This window comes from Labeo rohita, chromosome 20, assembly GCF_022985175.1.
Source record: "Labeo rohita strain BAU-BD-2019 chromosome 20, IGBB_LRoh.1.0, whole genome shotgun sequence".
Classification (NCBI taxonomy): Eukaryota; Metazoa; Chordata; class Actinopteri; order Cypriniformes; family Cyprinidae; genus Labeo; species Labeo rohita.
This window is the reverse complement of record NC_066888.1, coordinates 12,245,838-12,270,975: the sequence shown is the minus strand read 5'-3', so window position 1 is coordinate 12,270,975 and position 25,138 is coordinate 12,245,838. Positions and strand designations below refer to the sequence as shown.

At 36.1% G+C, this 25,138-nt stretch overlaps 2 protein-coding genes across 6 annotated transcripts in view; one reads left to right on the top strand and one right to left on the bottom strand.

Moving 5' to 3' along the window:
- The window catches only part of si:dkey-71h2.2 (low density lipoprotein receptor adapter protein 1-B), a 41,867-nt gene extending 36,949 nt beyond the window's left edge, over window positions 1–4,918 (top strand). The window contains exons 9-10 of one of the 3 annotated variants that reach the window (XM_051138480.1): window positions 668–696; window positions 2,928–4,918. In XM_051138480.1, the coding sequence (XP_050994437.1) occupies window positions 668–696; window positions 2,928–2,974 (76 nt within the window). In that variant the 3' untranslated portion in view covers window positions 2,975–4,918. Of the gene's footprint in view, window positions 1–667; window positions 706–2,927 lie in introns of all 3 variants that reach the window. The other 2 variants (XM_051138482.1, XM_051138479.1) reach the window with 2 other exon arrangements.
- Window positions 4,919–5,140: 222 nt separating this feature from the next.
- Window positions 5,141–25,138, bottom strand: part of fndc4a (fibronectin type III domain containing 4a) — a 37,490-nt gene continuing 17,492 nt past the window's right edge. For all 3 annotated transcript variants that reach the window (XM_051138484.1, XM_051138485.1, XM_051138483.1), the window contains exons 3-6: window positions 21,960–22,164; window positions 13,581–13,670; window positions 12,089–12,222; window positions 5,141–6,658 (exon numbers count right to left, since the gene is read on the bottom strand). In XM_051138484.1, coding sequence (XP_050994441.1) covers window positions 6,617–6,658; window positions 12,089–12,222; window positions 13,581–13,670; window positions 21,960–22,164 — 471 coding nt within the window. In that variant the 3' untranslated portion in view covers window positions 5,141–6,616. The remainder of the gene's footprint in view (window positions 6,659–12,088; window positions 12,223–13,580; window positions 13,671–21,959; window positions 22,165–25,138) is intronic.

Genomic DNA, 25,138 nt, shown 5'->3' with positions numbered 1-25,138 from the left:
ATACAATTCTTTAATTAATTAGAATTATGTTTATTTTATTTTATTTTATTGTAATTATATTATTATTGTTTCATTTTAGTATGTGTGTGTTTGTTTTCATTTAGTTACCTTTTTAGATTTTTGAGTTTAACTCACTATCTCTGTCTGTATGGGCATCTTTTATGGAGCACCAAGCAATAAAAATCACAAACATCAGTGCTTTCATTGCTGAATGTTTAGGAACTGATTGCTTAGTGAGTTCCAAGCATTCTTATGTACAGGTGCACAGGAATGTGCTTTCTAATCAATGTATTTTTAACCTGAAACAAATCATACTATGATTGCTTACCACAAAGTTGTAACTGGTTGTGATGCCAAAGCATTACTATGACTTCATTACTGGCATACAGCAGGTCAGAAACGACACTGACATCCTGCCAAAAGAATCCATTATTATAAGTAATGTAATGGGCCAAAGGACCTTGATTCCCTTAAGTGAATCAGATGAGGCGAATCCAAATAGTCAGCTCTTTCCTTTCAGTGAGCAATAAGAAAAAAACACAATAAAATCGCAATAATAGACCTAGATCTCCACTTGCTGACAAAGGCTGGTAAAGTTTGAACAGTGGGATGCTGGGAAGGATGTGATGGTTTAATCATAGCTTACTGTCTCTCACCTGCCACGCAGCAATATGGAGGTGGAGGAGATGGACGCAGGTAAGTGAGGTGAGAGAAACCGTACCGCTTAATGATGAGCCTCAGTTATCATCAAGCCTCAGCCAGAAACTGATATCATTACACTTCAGACTTACATCACACTTAGTGCCTTCATGGTCACTGCCTGACAAGATTACTGTCTTTCACTTCAACATAAAAACATACAACAGGGTTCCCAGTAAATTTTCATGACCTTTCGAAACATTTGTGATTACCAGATAATAATAATAAAAAAAAAAAGTTTAGTTTCAGACTGATTCAAACTGATGATCTGTTTAAAATAACTGCTTGAACAATATATCTACACTACAGTTCGAAAGTTTGGGGTCAGTATGATATCCCCCTAAATTAATCAGCTCACGATTCTGACTTTTTCCTCGCAAATGAGTTTTTATCTTTTTGCCATTTGTAATTTTTTCACAGTTTTTATTGAGATAAAAGCTCACAGTTTTGACTTTTTCTCACAAGAGTTTTTCTCACAATTCTGAGTTTTCTCACAAGTGCAAGTTTACATCTTGAATTCCTATTTTTCTCAGCTCTTATTGCAAGATAAAAACTCACATTTTGCAATTCGTAATTTTCCGCAGTTTTTACTGAGATAAAAGATCACAATTCTGACTTTTTCCTTGCAAATGAGTTTTTTTCTGACTTTCTTGCGATTGCAAGTTTACATCTTGCAATTCTTAATTTTTTCGCAGTTTTTATTGAGATAAAACTCACAATTCTGACCTTTTCTCATAAATTTGAGTTATTTCACAATTCTGACTTTTTTCCCTCCTCACAATTACAAGTTTACATCTCACGATTCCTAATTTTTTCTCAGTTCTTATTGTGAGATAAAAGCTTGCAATTTTGACCTTTTCTCACAAAAATTAGTTTTCATCTTACAATTCTGACTTTTTCTTACAATTGCGAGTTTACATCTTGCAATTCTTGATTTTTTTACATTTTTTATTGAGATAAAACTCGTAGTTCTGACTTTTTCTCGCAAATTTAAGTTCTCACAATCCTGACTTTTTTCACACAATAAATTGTGAGTTTACATTTTGCAAATTGTAATCTTACGCAGTTTTTATTGCAAGATAAAAACAATTCTGACTTTTTCCTCACAAATACAAGCTCACAATTCTTTTTTTTCTCACAATTGCGAGTTTACATCTCACAATTCCTAATTTTTCTCAGTTCTTATTGTGAGATAAAAGCTCACAATTCTTAATTTTCCTGTTTTTATTGCAAGATAAAGAACATGCAACTTTTTCTCAAAAATACAAGTTTACATCTTGCAATTCTTGATATTTTTTCAGTTCTTACTGTGAGTTAAAAGCTCGCAATTCTGACCTTTTCTCGCAAAAAATTATTTTAATCTTACAATTCTGAGTTTTTTTTACAGTTGCAAGTTTACATCTTGCAATTCTTGATTTTTTTTCACAGTTTTATTGAGATAAAACTCGCAGTTCTGACTTTTTCCTCGCAAATTTGAGTTTTAATCTCACAATCCTGACTTTTTTCATACAATAAATTGCAAGTTTGCATTTTGCAATTTGTAATTTTACACAGATTTTATTGCAAGATAAAAACTTGCAATTCTGACTTTTTTTCTTGTAATTGCGAGTTTACATCTCATAATTCCTATTTTTTTCTCAGTTCAAATTGTGAGACAAAAAATCGCAATTACCTTTTTTATTCAGTGGCGGAAATGGCCTTTCTTAGCTTTGCAATCACAGGAATAAAGTGTATATTAAATATTAAATAATGAATATTAAAATTTAAGTGTGTTTTTTAAATTGTAATACAGTTTCACAGTATTACTGTGTTTTTCATTAAATAAATAAAGCCTTGATAAGAAACTTGACAAAAAACAAAAAAAAAATTTTTGCTGACCCCAAACTTTTGAACTGTAGTATAGCTGATGAATTATTCAGAGCTATGCGTAAGTACAAAATGTATATGTATACTTAAAAAAATATATGAATAAAAAAATATAAATTATAATAAAATGATTTTTCCAAAATGTTAAATTCCATGAAATTTCCAGGTTTTTGATGACTGTGGGAACCCTGATAAAAGCCTGTCTTCCTTAAAGACTTGTTGCATGTGCATCTTTCTTATTTTTTAGTGTAAATGTAGTCCTCAAAATAAACTAAGTTTTAGGATTAAAAAAAAAAATGAAAGAAAAAGAAATGTAACAAAACAGAAATATTCAGAATCACTCTTCCCGTTACCTCCGTCAGACTGGCAACGTCCCGCAGCAGAACCGTGTCTGAGGATGCAGCTTTGAGTCCAGCGGAAGAAGATCTCCTGTCCTTCAGCAGTGAGGACTCAGACTGAACACACACATCACTCTCACCAGCCTATCAGAAAGTGTCCTGAACACACAACACACCCCAGCACCGCACACAACGTGCAACGTATGCCTCAGTGATGGACTCATTCACAATACTGCCACTTAAAACAGAAACAACACCACAAAACAGCATAGATGTGCATGATTCAACTATATAACTCTTGAATGCCAATGTACTTACATTGTAATACTGTAAGTTCAGGGTAAGTACTTGACAACACAACATGTATGAAACTGCATGTTGTTATATTGTATTCAAGCGTTTGTGTAGGTAGATTTGCCACATATATCATGTAAAACGTGTAAATCTTTTCAACACACAGGTGCTATATTGTAGATACTTGGGTTCTGCTATTTAAATGAACAATAACTGCAAACATGTACTTAAAAGGGAGACCAAATGTACATTCCACAAAAAACAGATGTCTGTTCTTCAAGTCACATGGTGTGGATCGTTTCAATCGAGTGCTTTGCACTGAACAAACCCACTGCAAAGCTCTCAGACAAGTGTGATTAAACATCAGAGGATGTGAAGTACTAGAGCTGCATGTGTTGTGGAGCTTTAGATGTGGAGTTATACACTCTAGGTGAATGTTTACAAATGTAAGTATGTAGAATTGTTCAGGACTGACATTCTGAAGCACTGTAATTCAATTTCAGATACATATTGTGGGTCAGGGTGACGTTTGCTTAAGCAATCATTACAGAAACTCTTCTGTGATCATGGAATTTTAAAATATTTTACAAAGGCCTCAAACACTGAATTTCTTTCTTCTATAGGATCCAAAATAATCTTGTGTGAAAGCCTTTTACACTGGCTTCTAATAATAGATTTATTATTATTATTATTTATGTCTACAGTAGAGTGTTGCACCCTATTGCTTATCCTGAGTGAAACCTATTTTTAATCTTAATTATTTTAAATATATGCAATTTCATATATTTACAGACTTTTTTGTTGTTTTGTTTCTTTCTTTTCAAATGATGTCAAAAATACTGATTTGGTTAAAAAAATAAGCATCATATTGTGTCAAATAGATGTTGAATAGAAAAGGCACAAAAAATAATATCTTGTTTTCTTCTATAGGTTCTGGCATTTCTTTGCTTTATAAGAACTAAAGAATATTACATTTTGCCTCTCAGAAATGAAAAATGATCTTTTTCCCATGAGTCCTAATCAGTCTCTAGCAGCTAGGGTTACTGCCACTCTGCCCTTTTTTTTAACGTTGTATTAAAATGCACGCTCCGAAATCTCTTCATCATTCTCTGAAATCATTAAACGTTCAGCCTTTGAGCCTCAGTGGCTCTGTCAGCTTTTTTCTTTTGTGCTTTTTTGAACATGCAGTATTTCCAATCAATATTACAGATCAAAAACATTTAACCATTTCTGTCCTGCTGAAAGTGGAATAAGTTTTATTTAATTTAACAGAATACTGTAATAGCAGTGTAAATTTCTTAATTCAGTTAGTGGTGTTCTGCTTATTTTGATTAATCATATTGAATCTGTCTGTGGGTTAATTATTAATGCTTGTTCTGATTTCACAAAAAAAAAAAATCATTGTTTTCTGTGTTGCAACAGCTGTAGTAAAAACACATTTTTATTATGTCATCATATCTAAAATGATTTCTTAAGTATTGTTCAATAAGTAGAGACAATTGTGTGTGATTTTATAATGTTTTCTTTTATTTTTATAGTAAGAATTTGAAGTTGGTGCTTTATGAAAAAATCTATGCAATCTATGTTTGGCTTTGTACACATACTAGTTTGTATTATTTAAACCATCATGAAACCATAACTGAGCTGAAGAGGTCATTTGCATATATATGTAAACACTGGTTGATATTTAATAATGTATAATAAAATATTTGTTCAAAACACATCTTGTGCCGCCATGTGCTTTTTAAAACCACGTTCATATGTTTAACATTATGTTATCGGCTGGTAAAATACATTAATTTGACTAGAAACACAAGAGACCGGAAATGTAAAGTATCGTTCCAGTCAGGGGAGACTTCCGCGTTCAGAAAAAAAGTGGATACTTCTCTCATACACCAAATATGCTAATGCCAATAAAAAAGAAAGAAAAAAACAAACTTACATCAAGTCATTCATTATCTTTATTAAAACAGATAGATCAACTAATTTAAAAGAGGAACCATGAACTAAGAGCATAAATGCAAAACTATGTATGCATGCACTTTTCATCATTAGGTTTAGTCATCTTTATATTCTTTAAAATGAAGAATAATTCAGTCAGGATATTCTTTTTTACACAGTAAGATTAGCATCTATGTACATTATTCAGGTTGTAATGTTTTTAAATGATAACATAGTGACTGGGTAAATACGCAAATAAATATTACTAGCATATTTAGGAGACATAAAAACCGTTAAGGAAGGTGAAGAGATGAAACTGTTTGCAAGCAGAGCGATTTGGCATAAGTCTGTTCTCTTTAATAGGCAGAACAGACACAATTCCACCACATTTACAGACTAATAAAATAAGAGCACAAACTTGAAACAATTCACCTAAAAATTTAAAATTTGCAGAAAATACGCAAGCTCAGGCCATCCAAGATATAGGTGAGTTTGTTTCTTTATCAGAACAGATTTAGAGAAATTTAGCATTACATCACTTGCCCACGAATAGATCCTCTGCAGTGAATGGGTGCCGTCAGAATGAGAGTCCAAACAGCTGATAAAAATATCACAATAACCCACAAGTAATCCAAACAACCCCAATATATCAATTCATGTCTTGTGAAGTAAAAAGTGTTTAGAAATATTTTGGACTGTTTTCGTTTGTAAACAGTGCTTGATCGTGTATATTTCTCTCCTGATTCAGACAAGATCATTTTTTCACTTGAGAAAGCAATATTATGAATAGAGGACTCATATTTTAGCTGGAAGCAATGGTTTGCTTAAAAACGTCTTGATTTATTACAAACATGCAGGTTTTCACTTCACAAGATGTTAAATGATAAACTGGAGCCATGTCGATTGTTTTCATCAGCCATTTGGACTCATTCTGACAACACCCATTCACTGCAGAGGATCCACTGGTGAACAGGTGATGTAATGCTAAATTTCTTCAAATCTGTTTGAATCAGAATAATAATAAATAAATAAACTTTATTAAAAATGCATTGGGTTCATTTTTGGGTGAACTGTTTCTTTAATCTCAAGACCGTCTTCTGTACACATCCTATCAGACCACGAAAGTTGCATGCACAAACAAAACGAGCTAATAAAGAGTAGAAACCCTGTCATACTTCAGGACCATTACAAAAATACACATTCCTTCCTTTTCTATACAAGAGAAAAAAATCGCAGATTTAGTCTGATATATTGCAGTAAGAGTTTTAGGAGTTCCTCTATCCATCATAAAATATAGACATCCAGTCATATACGCAATATGTTATTTACAGTCCCAGTAGATTGCTTTAATATGTGTATATGGGTGGGCCAGTACTGCGGAGTAGCTGATGGATTTTTGACGGTGTGGTGATGAAAGGGTCGACATACTGTCATCCTGATATTCCGGGTGGGCGTGACTGACGTCTACGATACTCCCATCACACCTCAATGATGTTGATAGATGGCACAGACTGGTGGAACTGCAACAGACAGGAGGACAAAAAAAACAGAAGAGTGATTCTCCTCCAAGGGAACCGTTTCATCAACGCCTGCAATCGTTTGTGTGTGACTTCCTGGATGGATAGAACGCCGCTGGATGTATTTGCAGCTTGAGATTATTGTATATATGGCTGTGAGCACTAAGATGTAATACACACGGAGATGAATGCACAGCATTTTGCTCTGTAGCAGTACACTATGTCAAAAATGAGGCCATTATGGTCTTGGTGCAAGGGATGACATCATCAAAGGGTCTGATATTGATTTTATCATGCGTCTAAAAGGCCTGGTTTTTTGATCTGCTATAAGGATTAATAGTGGCACACGGGTGAAATGTGAAGCGTCTGTCCTTGTTTTATCGCTCTGAATTTCCAATGCAGAGAAAGTGGCAAGCGAAGAGCTGCAGGAACACGGGAAGGATCAAAGGCACATGGTGGTTTTCCTGAGATGGTTCATTTTAGAAGTAGGTCAGTAGCTCATGTGTTTGATCCACAGAACTTATTATGCTAAAAAATCTCTGATTCTAAAATTAAGTGTCATGCATAATATTTTCCACTTTCCTTTCCAGGCTGTATCCTTATAGATGCTACAAAGAAGTAGTAAATATTATGATGGCCTTTATTTGAATTATAGTAAAAAATAGTATTAGTTTAGTCATGTTTCAAGGTGCTGTTCTATAGGGTTGGGTAAAAATATTGTTTTTCGAATTAACTGCAATTCAGTTCATTTCATTATACAAATTCGATATTAAACCGGTCTGGCTGCACGCAGATGTATTTGTATAGCACTTCATAAATTAGGCGCTGTAGACAAATTTTAAAATGATTATTTTAATAATTTACAGTTATATGCATAAATTTACACATCCCTTGCATAATTTATTTTTTCAAAATAAGAGCATCATTAAAATTGCATGTTATTTTTTATTTTGTATATAAGCTGTTCGCATAAATGTTTGCATCAGTGTCTTCTCAAAATATTGGATGAGAAAAAAATTCATAGTACCATAATAGAAAAATACTGCCGAATTACAAATTATAACAATAAAAAGCCCACTGAGTTTTATCAGACCTCCTAAAGCGTGCAGTGAGTTTGGTGGGGGGTAATTGAGAATGAATGTTATGTGAGAGGAGGCAATGCCTCCATTTGATATGACCGATATGATTTGATATGATATTTAATCTGCTGTGATTGGTTTATGCGCTAAATCCCACTTCTTATGTTCGTGCACGTTCAGCATTCGCGAATCTGTTTGAATAAACAATATAATGGCATTAATGGGAAGACCAATTAAAAAAAGTAAGTAAACAACTCACACACTTTGATATAACCACTTTATGTCAAAATAAGACTTAAAATGGCCTGAAAATATAATCTGTGGGAGTTTTTAGTGACTAATTAGCATGGTGAAATTTTAAGTAAATCTCTGTGTCTGTGACCAATATTTACAAAGCTTAGATGACTGATTATCCGAAAAAGTCAAAAATAGTTAAAAGTTAACTAGTAAAAAGAATAGCTGAACATTACTTCAGAAATAAAATAGATTGTTTACTGCCTTGAGGTATTTTGGAATAAATGTTAAATGCTTAAAAACACTATCTTTCTATGGGAAAAGAAATCATATTTTACCTGTTGTGAGTTTGTATTGAATTGCAGTCTGTACTGAATCCAAACAAAGAAATGTCCTTACAGGCTGCATGCAATAACAAAGGCTAAACTACAATCGGTGTAGTCTGATTTCCAACTTTATGATTATTTTGAGAGACCGTTTTGAATGTGTCTGAAAGATTTCTCTGTTTAATTTACAGCATTAGCATTATCACTAAAACATACCCAAATGAATCAGAACCGTATTGTAGAGCTTGCAAATGGGAAAATCTGTATTGAAGCTCAGCCTTATAAGTAATGTAGTGTTCTACATTACTTATAAACAAAAATAGTGATTCTGGGACACTGACACACTTTCTCTTGCATTACTGATCAGAGCCAAAAACACACCAAACTGTAGTCTTGTCTGTTCAGATATAAAGCTCCATAGGTTTAGTTAATGATCTCGCAAAAGTAATCGAACAGAGAGAGGCCACGAAGCTTTTCACATGAGTCAGGGAATGCAGGACTGGCCTAGTGTTGACAGACTGGCGCTCTGACCATTAAAGTGTTCGGTCTCATCCTTCATTGCTGGCAGGTTTCATCCGACAAATAACAAAAAGGTTTTATCAATCAGGGGTTTTATCAATCAGCAGTTCCCGGCCCAACAGTCTTTGTGAAAAGTGAGATGGATAACAATCTAAATGCTTTTCTCCTTTCTGTCTTAGTCTCTCTGCAGGTGTTAAACGTGTGTGGGTTGTTTTTCCCTGTCTTCTTAGCTCTAAATGCTTATGCTACGCTTTTCATTAAGAGCTAATGGAAAGTATCGTGTCTGAATTTACAGGGAAATAGATTTCTCAATTTCAGCTCAATCTGAGGTTTTAAAAATGGGGGGAAAGTGAGGGAATTATGGGGGGAAAGTATAAATACATATCTGTTTTGCACTGCAATTTACAAAACTGGTGACAGATTTTAGTTGAAAGCTAAAATCTGTTACAGCACATTCATTTACAGCTAAAACTGCATTTTTCACAATGAAGAAAAATCTTTTTTGCCCTACGACTCGTATGGCTTAATATTAAAAAAATCCACATAGTTTTAAACATATTTTGGACTATGGGGGGCTGATACGATGCCACATTGTGTGGCTTTTGGTTGTCATTTTCAGTCAGAGGGCATCAAAAGAAGTGATGTAAGTCTTCACTGCTTTCTTAGCAATAAGAGGCGGAGAAAAGAATGGGAAGATGCCTGTGGATGAATAAAACGTCCTAAAGACCCGTGTTTTTGTTCTCTTCACTTTAGCCCTGATGCCTTTGAGGCTTTTAGTAGACCACAGTTACTGAAAGAACTTACAAACGGCAGAGACAAGAAACGCTAAATGCCATCCTAGCAGGATGTAAACATGCCAACGCTTGATGCCGCAGCCACTGAAAGAGTTTCTCAGCATAGATTTCACTTGATATCCAGGGATGTTCAGACTCCTTGTGGGGACAAAATCGATGATACGACATTTGGTTTAAACCTACGCTTATATTCATCACCACCTGTGACTATTTCAGTAGCTGTGGTCATCGTATAAATATTTTATTTTCAGAGTTGTGTCACGGTAAAAATAGCAACCGAGTGCAACCATTTCCTGTCATCTAATTAATAGCGCCCTCCATAGTCCAAAATATGTATAAAACGATGTGGATTTTTAAATAACGTAAATCTTTCATTGTTTTTCTACTACACTGTAAAAAATAAAAAACACAATTTGTTGAGTGAGCTCAATAAAATAATTTGTTACCCTGCTGCCTTAAAATTTTAAGTTCAGTCAACTAAAATAAGTTTAGTCAACTTAAAATGTTAAGTTGTACTAAGTAACAACTTAGATATTTGTGTTTGCTAAACTTAACAGATGGGTAAGTAACCCAGCTGCCTTAAAATTTAAAGTTGATTCAAATCAAATATCTAAGTTCTCACTTAGTATAATTTAACATTTCAAGTTGAATAAACTTTTTTTACAACTGAATGTACAGGGAAATAGATTTCTCAATTTCAGCTCAATCTGAGGTTTTAAAAATGGGGGGAAAGTGAGGGAATTATGGGGGGAAAGTATAAATACATATCTGTTTTGCACTGCAATTTACAAAACTGGTGACAGATTTTAGTTGAAAGCTAAAATCTGTTACAGCACATTCATTTACAGATAAAACTGCATTTTTCACAATGAAGAAAAATCTTTTTTGCCCTACAACTCGTATGGCTTAATATTAAAAAAATCCACATAGTTTTAAACATATTTTGGACTATGGGGGGCTGATACGATGCCACATTGTGTGGCTTTTGGTTGTCATTTTCAGTCAGAGGGCATCAAAAGAAGTGATGTAAGTCTTCACTGCTTTCTTAGCAATAAGAGGCGGAGAAAAGAATGGGAAGATGCCTGTGGATGAATAAAACGTCCTAAAGACCCGTGTTTTTGTTCTCTTCACTTTAGCCCTGATGCCTTTGAGGCTTTTAGTAGACCACAGTTACTGAAAGAACTTACAAACGGCAGAGACAAGAAACGCTAAATGCCATCCTAGCAGGATGTAAACATGCCAACGCTTGATGCCGCAGCCACTGAAAGAGTTTCTCAGCATAGATTTCACTTGATATCCAGGGATGTTCAGACTCCTTGTGGGGACAAAATCGATGATACGACATTTAGTTTAAACCTACGCTTATATCCATCACCACCTGTGACTATTTCAGTAGCTGTGGTCATCGTATAAATATTTTATTTTCAGAGTTGTGTCATGGTAAAAATAGCAACCGAGTGCAACCATTTCCTGTCATCTAAATAATAGCGCCCCCCATAGTCCAAAATATTTATAAAACGATGTGGATTTTTAAATAACGTAAATCTTTCATTGTTTTTCTACTACACTGTAAAAAATAAAAAACACAATTTGTTGAGTGAGCTCAATAAAATAATTTGTTACCCTGCTGCCTTAAAATTGTAAGTTCAGTCAACTAAAATAAGTTTAGTCAACTTGAAATGTTAAGTTGTACTAAGTAACAACTTAGATATTTGTGTTTGCTAAACTTAACAGATGGGTAAGTAACCCAGCTGCCTTAAAATTTAAAGTTGATTCAAATCAAATATCTAAGTTGTCACTTAGTATAATTTAACATTTCAAGTTGAATAAACATTTTTTGAGTTGACTTAACTTAAAATTTTAAGGCAACCAGGTTACAAATTATTTTAATTTGACTCAACAAATTGTTTTTTACAGTGTACATATTTTAGTAAGAGACATCGTTTGCGTTAAATCAAGCCATACAAGTCTCTTAATAACCGGGTTTCCCTTTAAGAATTATTGAAAACTTAAATTCTGTCATTTATTGTCTTTCAAAATCTTCTTTCTTTTAAGACCTTTTTTCATTGTAAGAAAAGTGGTACAGTGCTATATAAGCTCCTCTTTTCCACACAATGAAAGTGAATGGAGACCAAGGCACAGGTAAGGCAAGATTTTTATTGAATAAAGACTTTAAGTCTGTTTTTCAGAAAATTATCAGTTCACTTCAGAAGACTTTATAAGTAGTGAGATGGACTACTTTCAAGATGCTTTTGTGGGGGTTTTGCTAAGTTTTGTGAGGCTTGACAGCCGTTGGTCTCCTTTCAATTTCATTGTACAGAGAAAGAAATGATTTGAAGGGATTTTGCTAATCTTCTTTTGCGTTTCACTAAGCAAGTCATACAGGTTTAGAGAAAATGCAGACTAAACTTTCATCTTTTTTTAAAGGACTTTGGCTATTAGAAACGATAGTTTTGAGAAAAAGGTTCACAGGTGTCCCACCTTGCTCCGCAGCAGACCTCCGCTGTGGTGCTCTGGTGTGCTTCTCTCTGAGGATGGTTTTACCTTCTCTTTGCTGTTGCTGGAATCGTTGTCCTTTATTATGTCATACTGCCGGCAAAACAAGGCAATTACGGCTGTGGAAACAGAGAAGACATGGTGACATGGAGTTGTCGTAACTCTACAAAGCTCTAGAGAGACACACTGATAGGTAGAGTCACTGAAGCATCCAACCCTATAAGACAGTTACTGAACAAACACAACTGTGCCCGGTTTACCACCATTTCACCTCTGTCTCTTACTGTATGTGTGCCCATTTTCTTAAGTAGCCCAGCACAAAGCATCTGGTTTAGTAGAGTCATGTATACTGCACAGCTTTAAATCTTACAGGATAATTAAAGGGATAATTCACCAAAAATTTTAAATTCTGTTATTAATTACACACCGACTGACACATTCAAGGTCTAGTAAGGTAGTAAAGACATCAATAAAATAATCCATCTGACATCAGTGGTTCAACCTTAATTTTATGAAGCTACGAGAAAACTAAAATAACAACTAAAATTAAGGTAGAACCACTGATGTAACATGTATTATTTTAAAGATATCCTTACTACCTTTCTGGGTCTTGAATGTGTCAGTTGTGTTGCTGTTTATGCACGGTCAGAAAGCTCTCGGATTTTATCAAAAATATCTTAATTTGTGTTCTGAAGATGAACAAAGGTCTTACAGGTTTGGAACGACATGAGGGTGAGTAGTTAATAACAACATTTATATTTTTCGATGCATTATCCCTTTAAAATTACTGGGGAAAATGATTAAATACAATAGTGCCATTGAACTTTTCCTTGACCTTTTGAGATTGAATAGCTTGATTATTAAAAAACACAACAACTTTAATTATTTAAATATCATCTCCAGTGTGGGGCTGCCCCTGCTCTTTATGTTGGACACGTTCAACATCCTCTGGATGGAGAGGGGCAGACAGAATTCCTTTCAGTAGTCAAAGCCCAGCGGTGCGAAGACATTCCTTGTTTGCTGGAGTGGCAGTTGCAATTGAGCGCATGAATTATTTTGTGACAGTGAAGCAGACTGGCTCAATGCCTTACGTAAGCAGAGAAGTGCTTCTCTTTCCTGTGCCCTTCTCAATATTCAGCCACTACATTTCATATTTTATCAGTATAATGCATATTATGGTTTTTCAGGGCTTTTAGAGCTGGCATGTATAGTGGAATTTTAAGCACCACTTAATTCAAGTGATGTTAAAAATTATTCAGGTGAAAAATTAATAACCATTAGCAGATCCAAGACAAATTATGATCCGCTCTCTCTTAACTTGTTTGCTTTCATCTCTCTCAGAGGTTAATAATTCATGAGGTAATGTTTGCAAGCATAGTTTTTCTTAGTACGCATAAACAGCCAGAACAGAATTCCAGGACTTGGACGTTATTAATAGAGTCCACACATTTCCTTTGAGCTGACATCAGTGTCTCACCTGCCCACATAAGAAGCACCACCACAATGATGATCATCTCTCCTGTCTGCAGGTGTCGAGCTTTATCCAGGCCTTGGACAGTCGGGTCATCTGTTAGAGGAGACGGAGGGTCATTTGTGAACTGAACGGTCATGATCATTTATAGCTGATACAGTCACTGGGCCAATTCTGAAATTAAAAGTGCACAATTTTCATTCTTGCAGTCATAAATTAAAAACGTTTATAAAAATTTGTTTATGCACTACTGTTCAAAAGTATGGAGTATTTAGTAGAAACAAACTCTGATTAATGTTCAGGATTCTTTAATTAATAGAAAGTTCTAAAGAACAGCATTTGAAATAGAAATCTTTTGTAACATTATAAAAGTCTTTACTGTTATTTTTAATCAATTTAATGTGTCCTTGCTGAATAAAAGTATTAATTAGAAAAAGTCTTACTGACCCCCAACTTTTCAAGAGCAGTTTAAATAAATAAATGTATATAAAATGTTAAACCAACTGAAATAAAATATATACAATTTATACAAATTACTTACCACACACACACTCCTTTATAAAAAAAAAAAAAATAGTGTAGATCCATTAACATTTAAACAAAGAAAAGAACAATTTTATGTTCAGAAATTTCTGTATTTTTTCAGGGAAATTAATTGTAGACTGGGATAGCAGTTTTTAAACATTAAAAAATAGTCACTTTAAGAGATAGTTCACCCAAAAATGAAAATTAACCCATAATTTAGTCAGCCATCCTAGGTGTATATGTCTTTCTTCTTTCAGACAAATATAATCTGAGCTATATTAAAAATGTCCTGTCTCTTCTAAGCTTTATAATGGCAGTGAACGGGTGTTGAGATTTTGAAGTTCAATAAAGTGCATCCATTTGTCATAAAAAGTACTCCACACGGCTCCAGGGGGTAAATAAAGGCCTTCTGAATCAATGCATCTTTCAATGCAAGAAAATATCAATATTTAAAACTTTATAAAACATAATCCCAAGATTCCGCTAACTGTGTTGATGAGAGAGTGTCGTTCCAGCAGATGAAGTCGGATGTAGACGTAGCGTAAGCTCCAGTGAGAATTTTTTATTTATTTATTTATTTTGGTCTCTCCACTGTGCTTCCGCGTGTGTGAAAGTTAGCGGAAACTAGAGATTATGATTTTAAATACAGAGATTTCTTCTCAAACATGCATTGATTCACTACAGAAGTACTTTTTAACCCCCTTAAACCATGTGGAGTACTTTTTATGATGAATGGATGCACTTTATTGGACTTCAAAATCTCACCACCCATTCACTGCCATTATAAAGCTTGAAAAAGCAGGAACATATTTTAATATAACTCTGATTTGTCTAAAAGAAGAAAGTCACATACAGTGTAAAAAATAAAAAACAATTTGTTGAGTCATCTTAAAATAATTTGTTACCCTGCTGCCTTAAAATTTTAAGTTCAGTCAGCTAAAATAAGTTTATTCAACATGTAATGTTAAGCTGTACTAAGTAACAAGTAACTGTGTTACTGGTTTACCCCAAATCACTATGGCAAGCCAATAATAATTATTTATACTTTAGAGCTGTCAGGGTGGATTTCACTGGAAACTTCATATTTCTGGTATTTGTCCGTGCATGTTTACGTCACACCCATAAATAAAGGTACAAGCCATTAGATTTATCCAAAAAGAACAGTGAAGCCAGAGCTTAATCATGTAATAAAAAAACTATGTTCCTCTGCAATTTTTATGCTTCAACTACTAGAGGGCCAAAAGTTACATTGTGTAAAAATGAATTGAAAATAAACTATGCAGAATGCAGTCAGCCGCTTATGTGATTAATTTTACTTTTGTTAAGCCCTAAGGATGTTTCCCAAAGGTGGTCAATTTCCCAGCATCCCAATCACCAGCACCATCCAACCACTGCCTGATCCCCCCAGCCATCTGTCTTCATTATTAATCCAGTGTTAAAGGGATTGAATTCAGGCCCATTTCCTCCTCCAGATATCTTTTAACCTGTGTGGAGTTGGTCCAGAGCACCACTCTTCCCAATTGCTGTTTCTTTCTGGATGAAAGCAGCGCTGCCACTGAGACACCTGCTGTCATAAATTGAAAAAGGAGGGTTGGGGGGGTGGGGGTATATTCTGCCCAGCCAATTACTGAAGGATCACATGCACTGTCGTGATTTCCAATAGCAGTCTTACAGCATTAAGATGAACGCTCGCTCGCGTTCACACTCTCCGCCGTTAAACACTCAAGATAGAAGACAGGCGAAACGGTCCTCTCATCAGCCCCATGAATATTTATAACGATAAGTGTGGAGGTTTTTCACTCGTGTGGAAACTGAATGCTGTCTGTGCTCCACAAGCAGGTTCAACCTACCCTCGCCACCTCTCTCAACAGAGATAAGAGCCTTATGTGGGACGCAGTGTTGTTTATTTAACTGGTTATGTTCCAAAAGCCCAACAGGGGATCTCTTTAGAGCTCTTTAAAAAGCTGCTATATGCCAGACAACATAATGCGTCCTCGCTTCGTCTTTGGTGTAAAGATCCAAAGCAAGACATCTGCTCATTAGTTCCACAAGCCTGAAATCAGTTCAAAGACACTGTGGCACATGTATGTCTCACTGTGACATTCTCACGAAGAGCGTGAAGAGAATCACTGCAGCTACACAAAGTTTGCCTTCATTTACTGACTCATGTTGTTCCAAACCTACACTTGGCATCGATGGTTCCATGAAGAACCTTTAACATTCATGGATCATTTCCTTAGCACAAAATGTACTTAGCAGTGGAAAGGAAGTCTTCAAATTGTCCTTCACTAAGATAAAAATGGTTGTTCTGAGAACTGTTCAATGAAAGGATATTTTCGGACCCAAAATGGTTCTTCTGATGTGAAAACCATCCTTTGGAACCTTATTTTTAAAGGGGTAGGTTACCAAAAATTAAAATTCTGTCATTATTTACTCACCCTCAAGTTGTTCCAAACCCAAAGACAAAGGATATTTAGAAGATATTTTGAAGACTGTTGGTTAAGAGTTGACATAGCCATTGACCATTTTTTTTTCCAAACTAGTCACCAGCTGCTGTCAACTTTTCCCCCGAAAAGTAACTTCAGACACATAAGCAGCCATCCCATGCACTGCCTTGAACACATATAACAGAATCTTATATTTTATTCTGAAGCCCACTGGTAGCCACTTGAGAGAGGCCAAAACAGGGTAGATATGTTGAATTTTCTTAGCATTCACAAGAAGCTGCATTCTGGACTAATTGCAAGTGTGAAATAATGGTCTGACAGGACCCCACATACAAAACATCAGTCCAGACGAGACAAGATAAAGACATTAATAACCTTTTCCTAATCTTGTATCGACAAAATGGGTTTTTTAATCAAAAGACCCAAAAAAAACAACTCTCTACAGCATCAGTCTGCTTGTCGAATTTCCAATCCGGGTCAAATACAACTCGTAGATTTCGTATTTACTTTGTTTTAACTGAAACAAATTGCAAACCATCCAGCTCTTCGCCTCTCCCGGACATGGCAAAAGTACATTTGAACCACAGTTCTCTCCAGATTTAAAAAGGAGATACATTTGCATATCACTGACATATAGATGGTGCTATATTTATTAAAAATCAAGTCCAGGGGCAACATGTGCAAGGAAAACAATACAGGGCCAAGAACAGAGCCCTGAGGAACCCCACAAAAGGAGCTGTTGTCGCCATACTGAGAATCTTGCTCTGTTCGCAAGATAGGAATTCAACCACTTTAAAACCGTCACACAGATCCCAACTAAATGTGATAAACACTTTAATGTGGGCCTATTATGCCACTTTTTACAAGATTTTAAATAAGTCTCCAATGTCCCCAATGTGAGGTTTTAGCTCAAAATACCCAACAGATGAAACTTGTTAAAATTGCCACTTCTAGGGTATGAACCAAAATGCGCTGTTTTTGTGTTTGTCCCTTTAAATGCTATTGAGTTGGTGCTGCTGGTCCCCTTTCAGAAAAGGCGGAGCTTAAAGAACCCACAAAAACAAAACAGATCTCACGCAGTGAAAATGTCAGAAACTCTCAGTAGCGGTGTTCTGCCTTATATGTTTAAACCGGTTTAAAAGTCAGTCATCTGATACTGTACTGTGCATAATATATGTGTGTTTATGAATTACACAAACGGTGAGCACGTCTGGTCTCATAGTGCTGTTGCGTGCTATTACAAACTCTTTCAGAAAGGCAATTTGTAAAACAAACATGTGATACTTTGTATGGAGCTGACGTTCACGCACAAAGCGTTGATATTGATCCCTAAACATATAGGCGATTTTTTTCCGGGACATTTCCTTCGATAATAAAATTTAACCACAGTGTTCTCAGCGGCTCAGATGGAAGGAGTCTATGGAAACTTCTGTGCATCCCAAAACCCTTTACAACTCTCAAAAGTGCAGACCCTGTGCTGTGACCTGCCCTAAAACCTGACTGAAACTTGTGTAAGATCTCATTCTTTCCTAAAAAAAACATTAAGGACCAGTTTTACTAACAGCTTGCACCAGCTGTCCTTTTGGCAATAAAATTTTACTGTCAGGTTTTACTAAAGATGCGCAGTGATGAATTAGTGCTGAAAAGGCGTGGACAGTTATTTTTGCGCCTGACCTTACTGAATATGCATTTGTAGGAGTTTCCCTTTCAGGAGGAAAAATTATGTGAGTGTATTCAATTGAATCACACAATGCGTTTTTGTACTCGTCAAATTACTGGCATTTGCGCCATTATTTAACGTCTGAAAAAAGCATGTCTTATTTTGCGCTTGAAATGGCTGCAGTAGTTGTAGCCAGAAGGAAGCGTGGTAGAAGGGAGAGGATTTTTTCCACATGTATTAATTTATTTGGAATGCCAGAAGAACACATTATCTAAACATATTGTTTTTGCCAAGCCATGTTATTTTTAATTTGCTTCAGGAAATAAAAGACAGTTTGGATCCCTCAACTAGGAGTCACGCAATACCAGGTCTATCAAAACTTCTAGCAAACCTTAATTTTTTGGACTCCAGTTCTTTATAGTGCACTGTTGCTTCTTTATTTGTTTATTCTATATTTGCGACTACGCTAATTTGCGCTGCACTTGTTATATTGCTTTGGTCGATAATTTACCCTGTTTAGTAAAACTAGTCCTAACTGTGAACAAACTACCTTTTCTAAAATCTTTGAGATGCACTGTTTTGACATGGGCTGGTAATTCTTCAGATCTAGTGGATCGAAGTTAGGCTTTTTAAAGAGGCGGCTGAACAACCGCTTGCTCAAGGACCATCGGAACAACACCATTAGGAAGGCTGCTATTAATGACAGAAGTGATACTTGGCTCGATGACATCCACCATATCTCTAAGAAGGCATAAAATAACCACATCACAACCACCAGATGTCGGCTCAAAATTAACAATGATGTCTGACACAAGTCAAACTCATCACATTCTCAACAAACGGTGTAGTGAAACTGGATCTAATTATCTGTTATATATGACTATTTTTGTGTAGTACAAAAGAAGTTATACACTCCCCATACAGTGAAGGCAATGTTTTAGACACCACTGACTTTCCCTGTATGGACAAAATGTACTGGAGACATTTTTCAAAGCATTCCTCTTGCATAAACGATGACAGAATTTAAATTTTTGCCTGAGCTATTCATTTGAGCGCAGGCAAAGCCGATCTGTATGGATCGTCACAGAGAAAGCATTGCACTTGCTATAAGTTGTTTATTGTCTTTCTAGTCATAAATGTGATGGGTCTTTCCTCATCAGGATGCACAGGTTTGTTTGTTAGACCTGCAGGGCCTGGTGTTTGATATTGACTCAGCTTCTACAGACTCAGTTCTTTGAAGTATCACAGTAATTGAGTCCAATGGGAATCATCTTCAGCTCAGTCTGACAGCACATGAGAAGCACTGGCCAAAAATACCTCAGAGATGCGAGTGAAACTGTCTAGAGTCACAAAACAAGACACATTACTCAATGACTTGGCACACTTTTCTTATCTCTCTCTATTATCTTTATGAAGACGACTTCTTTCCTTTTTGGATTTGTCTGGATGCCGGTCAGATTCCTTAGGCGATTATGACAAGCTGACTTTGAGAGTTGAAAAACAGAACTCTGCATTGGATCACGTTTCCTGTTTGTAAGCAGATGGCAAATACTCCCTGCTAAGTTTATTGCTTCTAATTTCAAATCTATGCACCGCAGGATGGAGGGAGGGTTGGAATTGAACTGTTTTTGCATCATGATGAGACTCATTATTATAGAAACAGAGAAAGATGCACTGATGCATTGTGAGAGTCTACACTAATTGGAACTCCTTTGAACATGCAGTAAATCACTGGCTCACAATCATGCTAATGTGTAGAATTACCGTATTTGAATGATGCATTGTTAAACTCTTTCTCTGGGCATAACTTTTTCTTCAATTTTGAGGAACTTTTACCATTTTTGTCAGAAAATGAATGTATTTACGTTGAAAGGAGATCTTATTATAATATTACCACCCCTTAATCTTCATGTTTCCACCTACGGCGCCACCATTGTATTTTCGCAAGTGACCACGGTCTACAAGTTTGCTTGTAGCATGCTAACTGTTCTGTTGTTGACTGCACAGATAAGCACAGAACACTATTTAGAATTCCAGCCACACAGATCTAATTTAAACATGCAGTTTCTTTACCTTGTGTTACCTTAAACTGTTATTTAACTTGTGTTTTTAACATAAACTTGTGTGTATTTGACAGTTTAAGCGCAATAAGACATGAAAGAGAAAAGATGCTTTTTGGCAGAGCATCTGAGGTACGAGCTGTAAATGTACAGCTGTATTCTGGAAAAGCGGGCGGGGAGCAGCAGCTCATTTGCATTTAAAGAGACATTATTGCATTTAAAGAAACATTACGAAAACAGCGTGTTTCTGCTTCCACTCAAAGTAGGCAGTTTTAAAAATTATATAATGCATGATCTGTGAGGTATTTTGAGCTGAAACCTCACAGACACATTCTGGGGACACCTGAGACTTATATTACATATTATAAAAAGGGGCATTATAGGTCACCTTTAATACTGAACACTGTAAACTGATTAACCAAATATGAGCAGCAAGATAACAGACAAACTGCATTATCTATTCCATAATCACCTGCATGATATCTGTATACACATCTGCACCAAATGTCATTTGAGTTATAAATGGCATTATGACTGAAAAGCAATGTAGACAATTTTAAAACAGTTTTATATAACGCATATTTTGTTTATCAAGTGTACTGCACTTGAAACTATAATGACAGAGGACTAAAAATAAAGAGAATGAGAGATATTCTTAAAAGTCCCTGAACTATAGTAGAAATATAGTAGCACTGGCCATACATCTTATTTTTAAAAATGAGCTTAGAACAAGCTGAGAGTACACTTCTTATGCCTCATTGTGTGTGTAAGTTCTGCAGGCTTTTTCTGTCCAAGCAATTCAAATGACAGGCTTTTCTCTTCAGTTGGATGAGTTTAGACTCTGGCCTTATACACAACTAACAGCCAAGATGAAGCTAAATTCAAATGTCTACAAAAGAAGCTATATGAAAGACTTTTTTTTCCCTGTTCAATCATAAAGGAGCTTTAGGAATAATTTTAAATGCAGTTGAATTGAACTGAAGCTCTATGGAATCATTTGTGTTTAGTGAACATCTGTAATTACACACCTTCCTGTATCAACATGATGTCTTCAATTGAAATTTGATGATACATTCTTAATGTGCTGAATATGTTATTTGAGTTCAAGGCAGGAGAGCATTAATGACATATTGAGCGTGTTTCTGAACTACGTGCATCTTTGAATGCTCGGGTGATTAATTTCAAGCACTCCATCTGCATCGGCGTGCAAAGACTGGATGTTTTGTTGTTCTCAACATCGCTGGTAAAAATACCTACTCTTGTGTTGAAAGCAACTTGATTTATCTGGTTTTCAGTGCTGTTCCAGATTTCATACCAAAGAGCAAAAGTCTCAAATACATCACTGAAATGGGTGTTAATAATCCACTCAACTGGCCTGCTATTAGGGACCACCCACTTGTGCCGCACAGCGCCAATATACAGCGTATCCCCTGAGAGGCAGCAAGCTGATTAGAAATTGGAGCTGAAAATGAGAGGCAGTAACAAGGTCTACCTGCATCCATGCGTAAAGTGTTCATCAATAATTAATTGGGTTGTAGGAAAGGGAACTGTTGAACACAAAGGCAGAATCCGCTGAGAATGTAAACAGTCCCTGTGCTGTTCACATTTGACGTTTCTCATTTTTAACACACAAAATGTCAGGCTGTGATGGACTGCATCAAAAGTGTGAAGAATGATACAGTATTGTTGTTACCTTGGTTCGAACTGTTCGAGGGGAAGCGGTCCGTTTTCTTCAGGGTTCTGAAGTGGACACGTTTGCTGGCCTGACTCTCTCCGTACAGCCCGATTGACTGCACCTGAATAATGTAATCCGTCTCCTCCTCCAGGTCCCACAGCACACAGGATCTGCTTGTGGTGTTCACCTCCCGGATAAACCTCTGCATTTTGCCGTCCATTCTCTGAAAGAGTTAAACCACTAGTATAGATCACTGGTATAGATTAGAAATATATGCATAGAGTGCCTTGTGAAGGTATTCATACCTTTTTTTATATACATTTTTTTTCACATTTTTTTATGTTGCTGCCTAAACTCCACATCAATCTACACTCCATACACCATAATGACAAAGCAAAAACAGAATTGTCACAACTTTGTAAATTTATAAAAAAAAAAAAAAAACTGAAATAAGTACATTGCATAAGTATTCATACCCTTTACTCAGCACTTAGCTGAAGCACCTTTACAGCCTCAAGTCTTTTTGGGTATGACGCGACAAGCTTTGCACTTCTGCATTTGACAGTTATCTGCCATTCTTCTCCTCACCTCTTCACCTCTCAGGCTCTGTCAGGTTGAATGGGGCAGACGCACATTTTCAGGTTTCTCCAGAAATATTTGATTGCGGTCAGCCAAGGCTCTGGCTGGGTCACTCAAGGGCATTCACAGAGTTGTCTATAAACCACTCTTGCTGTGTGCTTAGGCTCATTATCCTGTTGGAAGGTGAACCTTCTGTCCAGTCTAAGGTTCTGAATGCTCTGGACTGGGTTTTCATTAATCTCAATATTTTTGTGCATTGAGCTTTTTTCTACTCTGACATGTCCCTCAGTCCCCATTGCTGAAAAACAGCCCTACAGCATGAGGCTGCTACCATTACACTTTACTTTTGAGATGGTACTCTTAAGGTGATGAGCAGTGTCAGGTGTCCTTCAAATATGATGCTTGGAATTGAGGTTCATCAGACCAGAAAATCTTGTTTCTTACGGTCTGAGGGTCCTTTAGGTGCTTTTTTTTTTTTTTTGCAAATTCCAAATGTGTTTTTATGTGTGTTCACTAGGAAGAGGATTGAGACTTGACTCACTGCCATAAAGTCCAGATTGGTAAAGTGTTCATGGAGCTCAGCTAGAGTGACCATCAGGTTTTTTGTCACCAGTCTATTCAAGGCCCTTTTCCATGAATTACTCAGTTTAGCCAAGAGGCCAGCTCTAGGAAGAGTCCTAGTTGTTTAAAGCATCTTCCATTATGGATAATGAAAGCTTCATGTTTCTGTGAACTTTCAATGCAGCAGAATTTTTTTCTAAACTCTTCCCCAGATGTGTGGCTTGATGCAAGACTGTTTCTGAGCATTACAGGCAGTTTTTATTTTTATTTTATTTATTTATTTATTTTTACCTCAGGGCTTGGATTTTGCTCTTATATACATTTTCAGCTGTTAGATCTTTTATTAAGACATGTGTGCCTTTCCAAATCATAATCATTCAAATGAATTTGGCACAGGTTAACTTCATTTGAACTGTATATATATATATTGCATATACAAGGAATATGAATGCTCCTGAGCTAAATTTCAAGTGTCCCAGATAAGGGTATGAATACTTATGCAATTGAATCATTTAAGTTTTTTATTTTTAAGAAGTGTGCAAAGATGTTAAAAACCTTTTTGCTTTGCCATTATGGTGTATGGAGATCGATGTGGGAGAAAAATACATTTAAAGCAGTTTGACCTAAGGCAGCAATATAACAAAATGTGAAAAAAAAATGAAAAATTCGCAAGGCAGTGTATATATAGGCTCTCACATTTAATCAAAATATCTTAATTTGTATTCTGAAGATGAACAAAAGTCTTACGGTTTTGAAACAATTTGAGTAAATAATGACAGAATTTTTCTCTTTAAGTAAATTATCCCTTTAAAGGAAAAGTCCACTTCCAGAACAACAATTTACAGATAATGTACTCACCCCCTTGTCATCTAAGATGTTCATGTCTTTCTCTCTTCAGTCGTAAAGAAATAATGTTTTTGAGGAAAACATTTCAGGATTTTTCTTCATATAATGGACTGCTATGGTGCCCCGATTTTGAAGTGGACTTCTCCTTTAATGACATTGCATTCTAAATACATACACATTACAGAAGAGTTGGTCTCCCCTTTGCAACTATAGCTAAGAGAGGGAATTTTGGCCATTCCTCCAGTAGAATATTTGTGAGGACAGGCACTGATGTTGGACAAGAATGCCTGGCTCGCAATCTTCATTCTAGTCCATCCCAAAGGTGTTTGATGGGGTTGAGGTCAGGGCTCTGAGGCCCTCTTTCCACCAGCAGGAAACTAGTGCTAGTTCAGAACTAGTGCTATTGTCAGTTCGAAGTTGGTTCAACTGGCGAGCCTTCTAAAAACCTGTCTGCTTTTCCATGGGCTAGAGAGCCACCATAGAGCCAGGTCATACATCACTGAGTAAATCTCATCTTTCCCAGCAAAGCTAGTGCAGCAGCGCCAAACATAAACACACTAAGCTTGCTCAAGATGCATCGGCGCCATGCAGATCGACTGGCGCACAACACCAAAACACAGCGAGAGTGATTGGAGAGCAGATGACTTTTTAAGCTTTTCAATTGTTCTCACGGTACTTGGACGCCACACACTGATCGGTCCGTGCAGCACCAACAGCTGCTATTTCAAAACAAGCCAGGTCAAAAGTTTCTGTTTGTCTTGTATGTCACGGAAACCGTGTCCCAGCCACTGACGCAAACGGTTCTTATTTCTAGACCAGCAATGTTTTGGAGCTACCTACGACCCACTGTTCCTGGTTCTGATGCTTTGGGTGTCGAAAGACAAAGAACTGTTTTGAAACTAGGCTCTGGCTCCAAACCAGCACTCAAACTGCCTTGGTGGAAAGGGGTATGAGAGTCATTCTACAATTAGGGGTACATGTCATGTCCATGGACTCACTTTTAACTTTTAACTTCAAGCAATGATCACTTATATTTATGCTCACACTGAGTATTGCTGATATAAAAAATATTCACAGCTAATGTCATTACACAGAAATTACATAGGAATTGCCTAAAATCATGATTTGCATTACAATGGATAAACTTAACTGGTGTAATCACGGCCACACTTTCTATTAACTCAGTATCCATAAAATTATATACACATTAT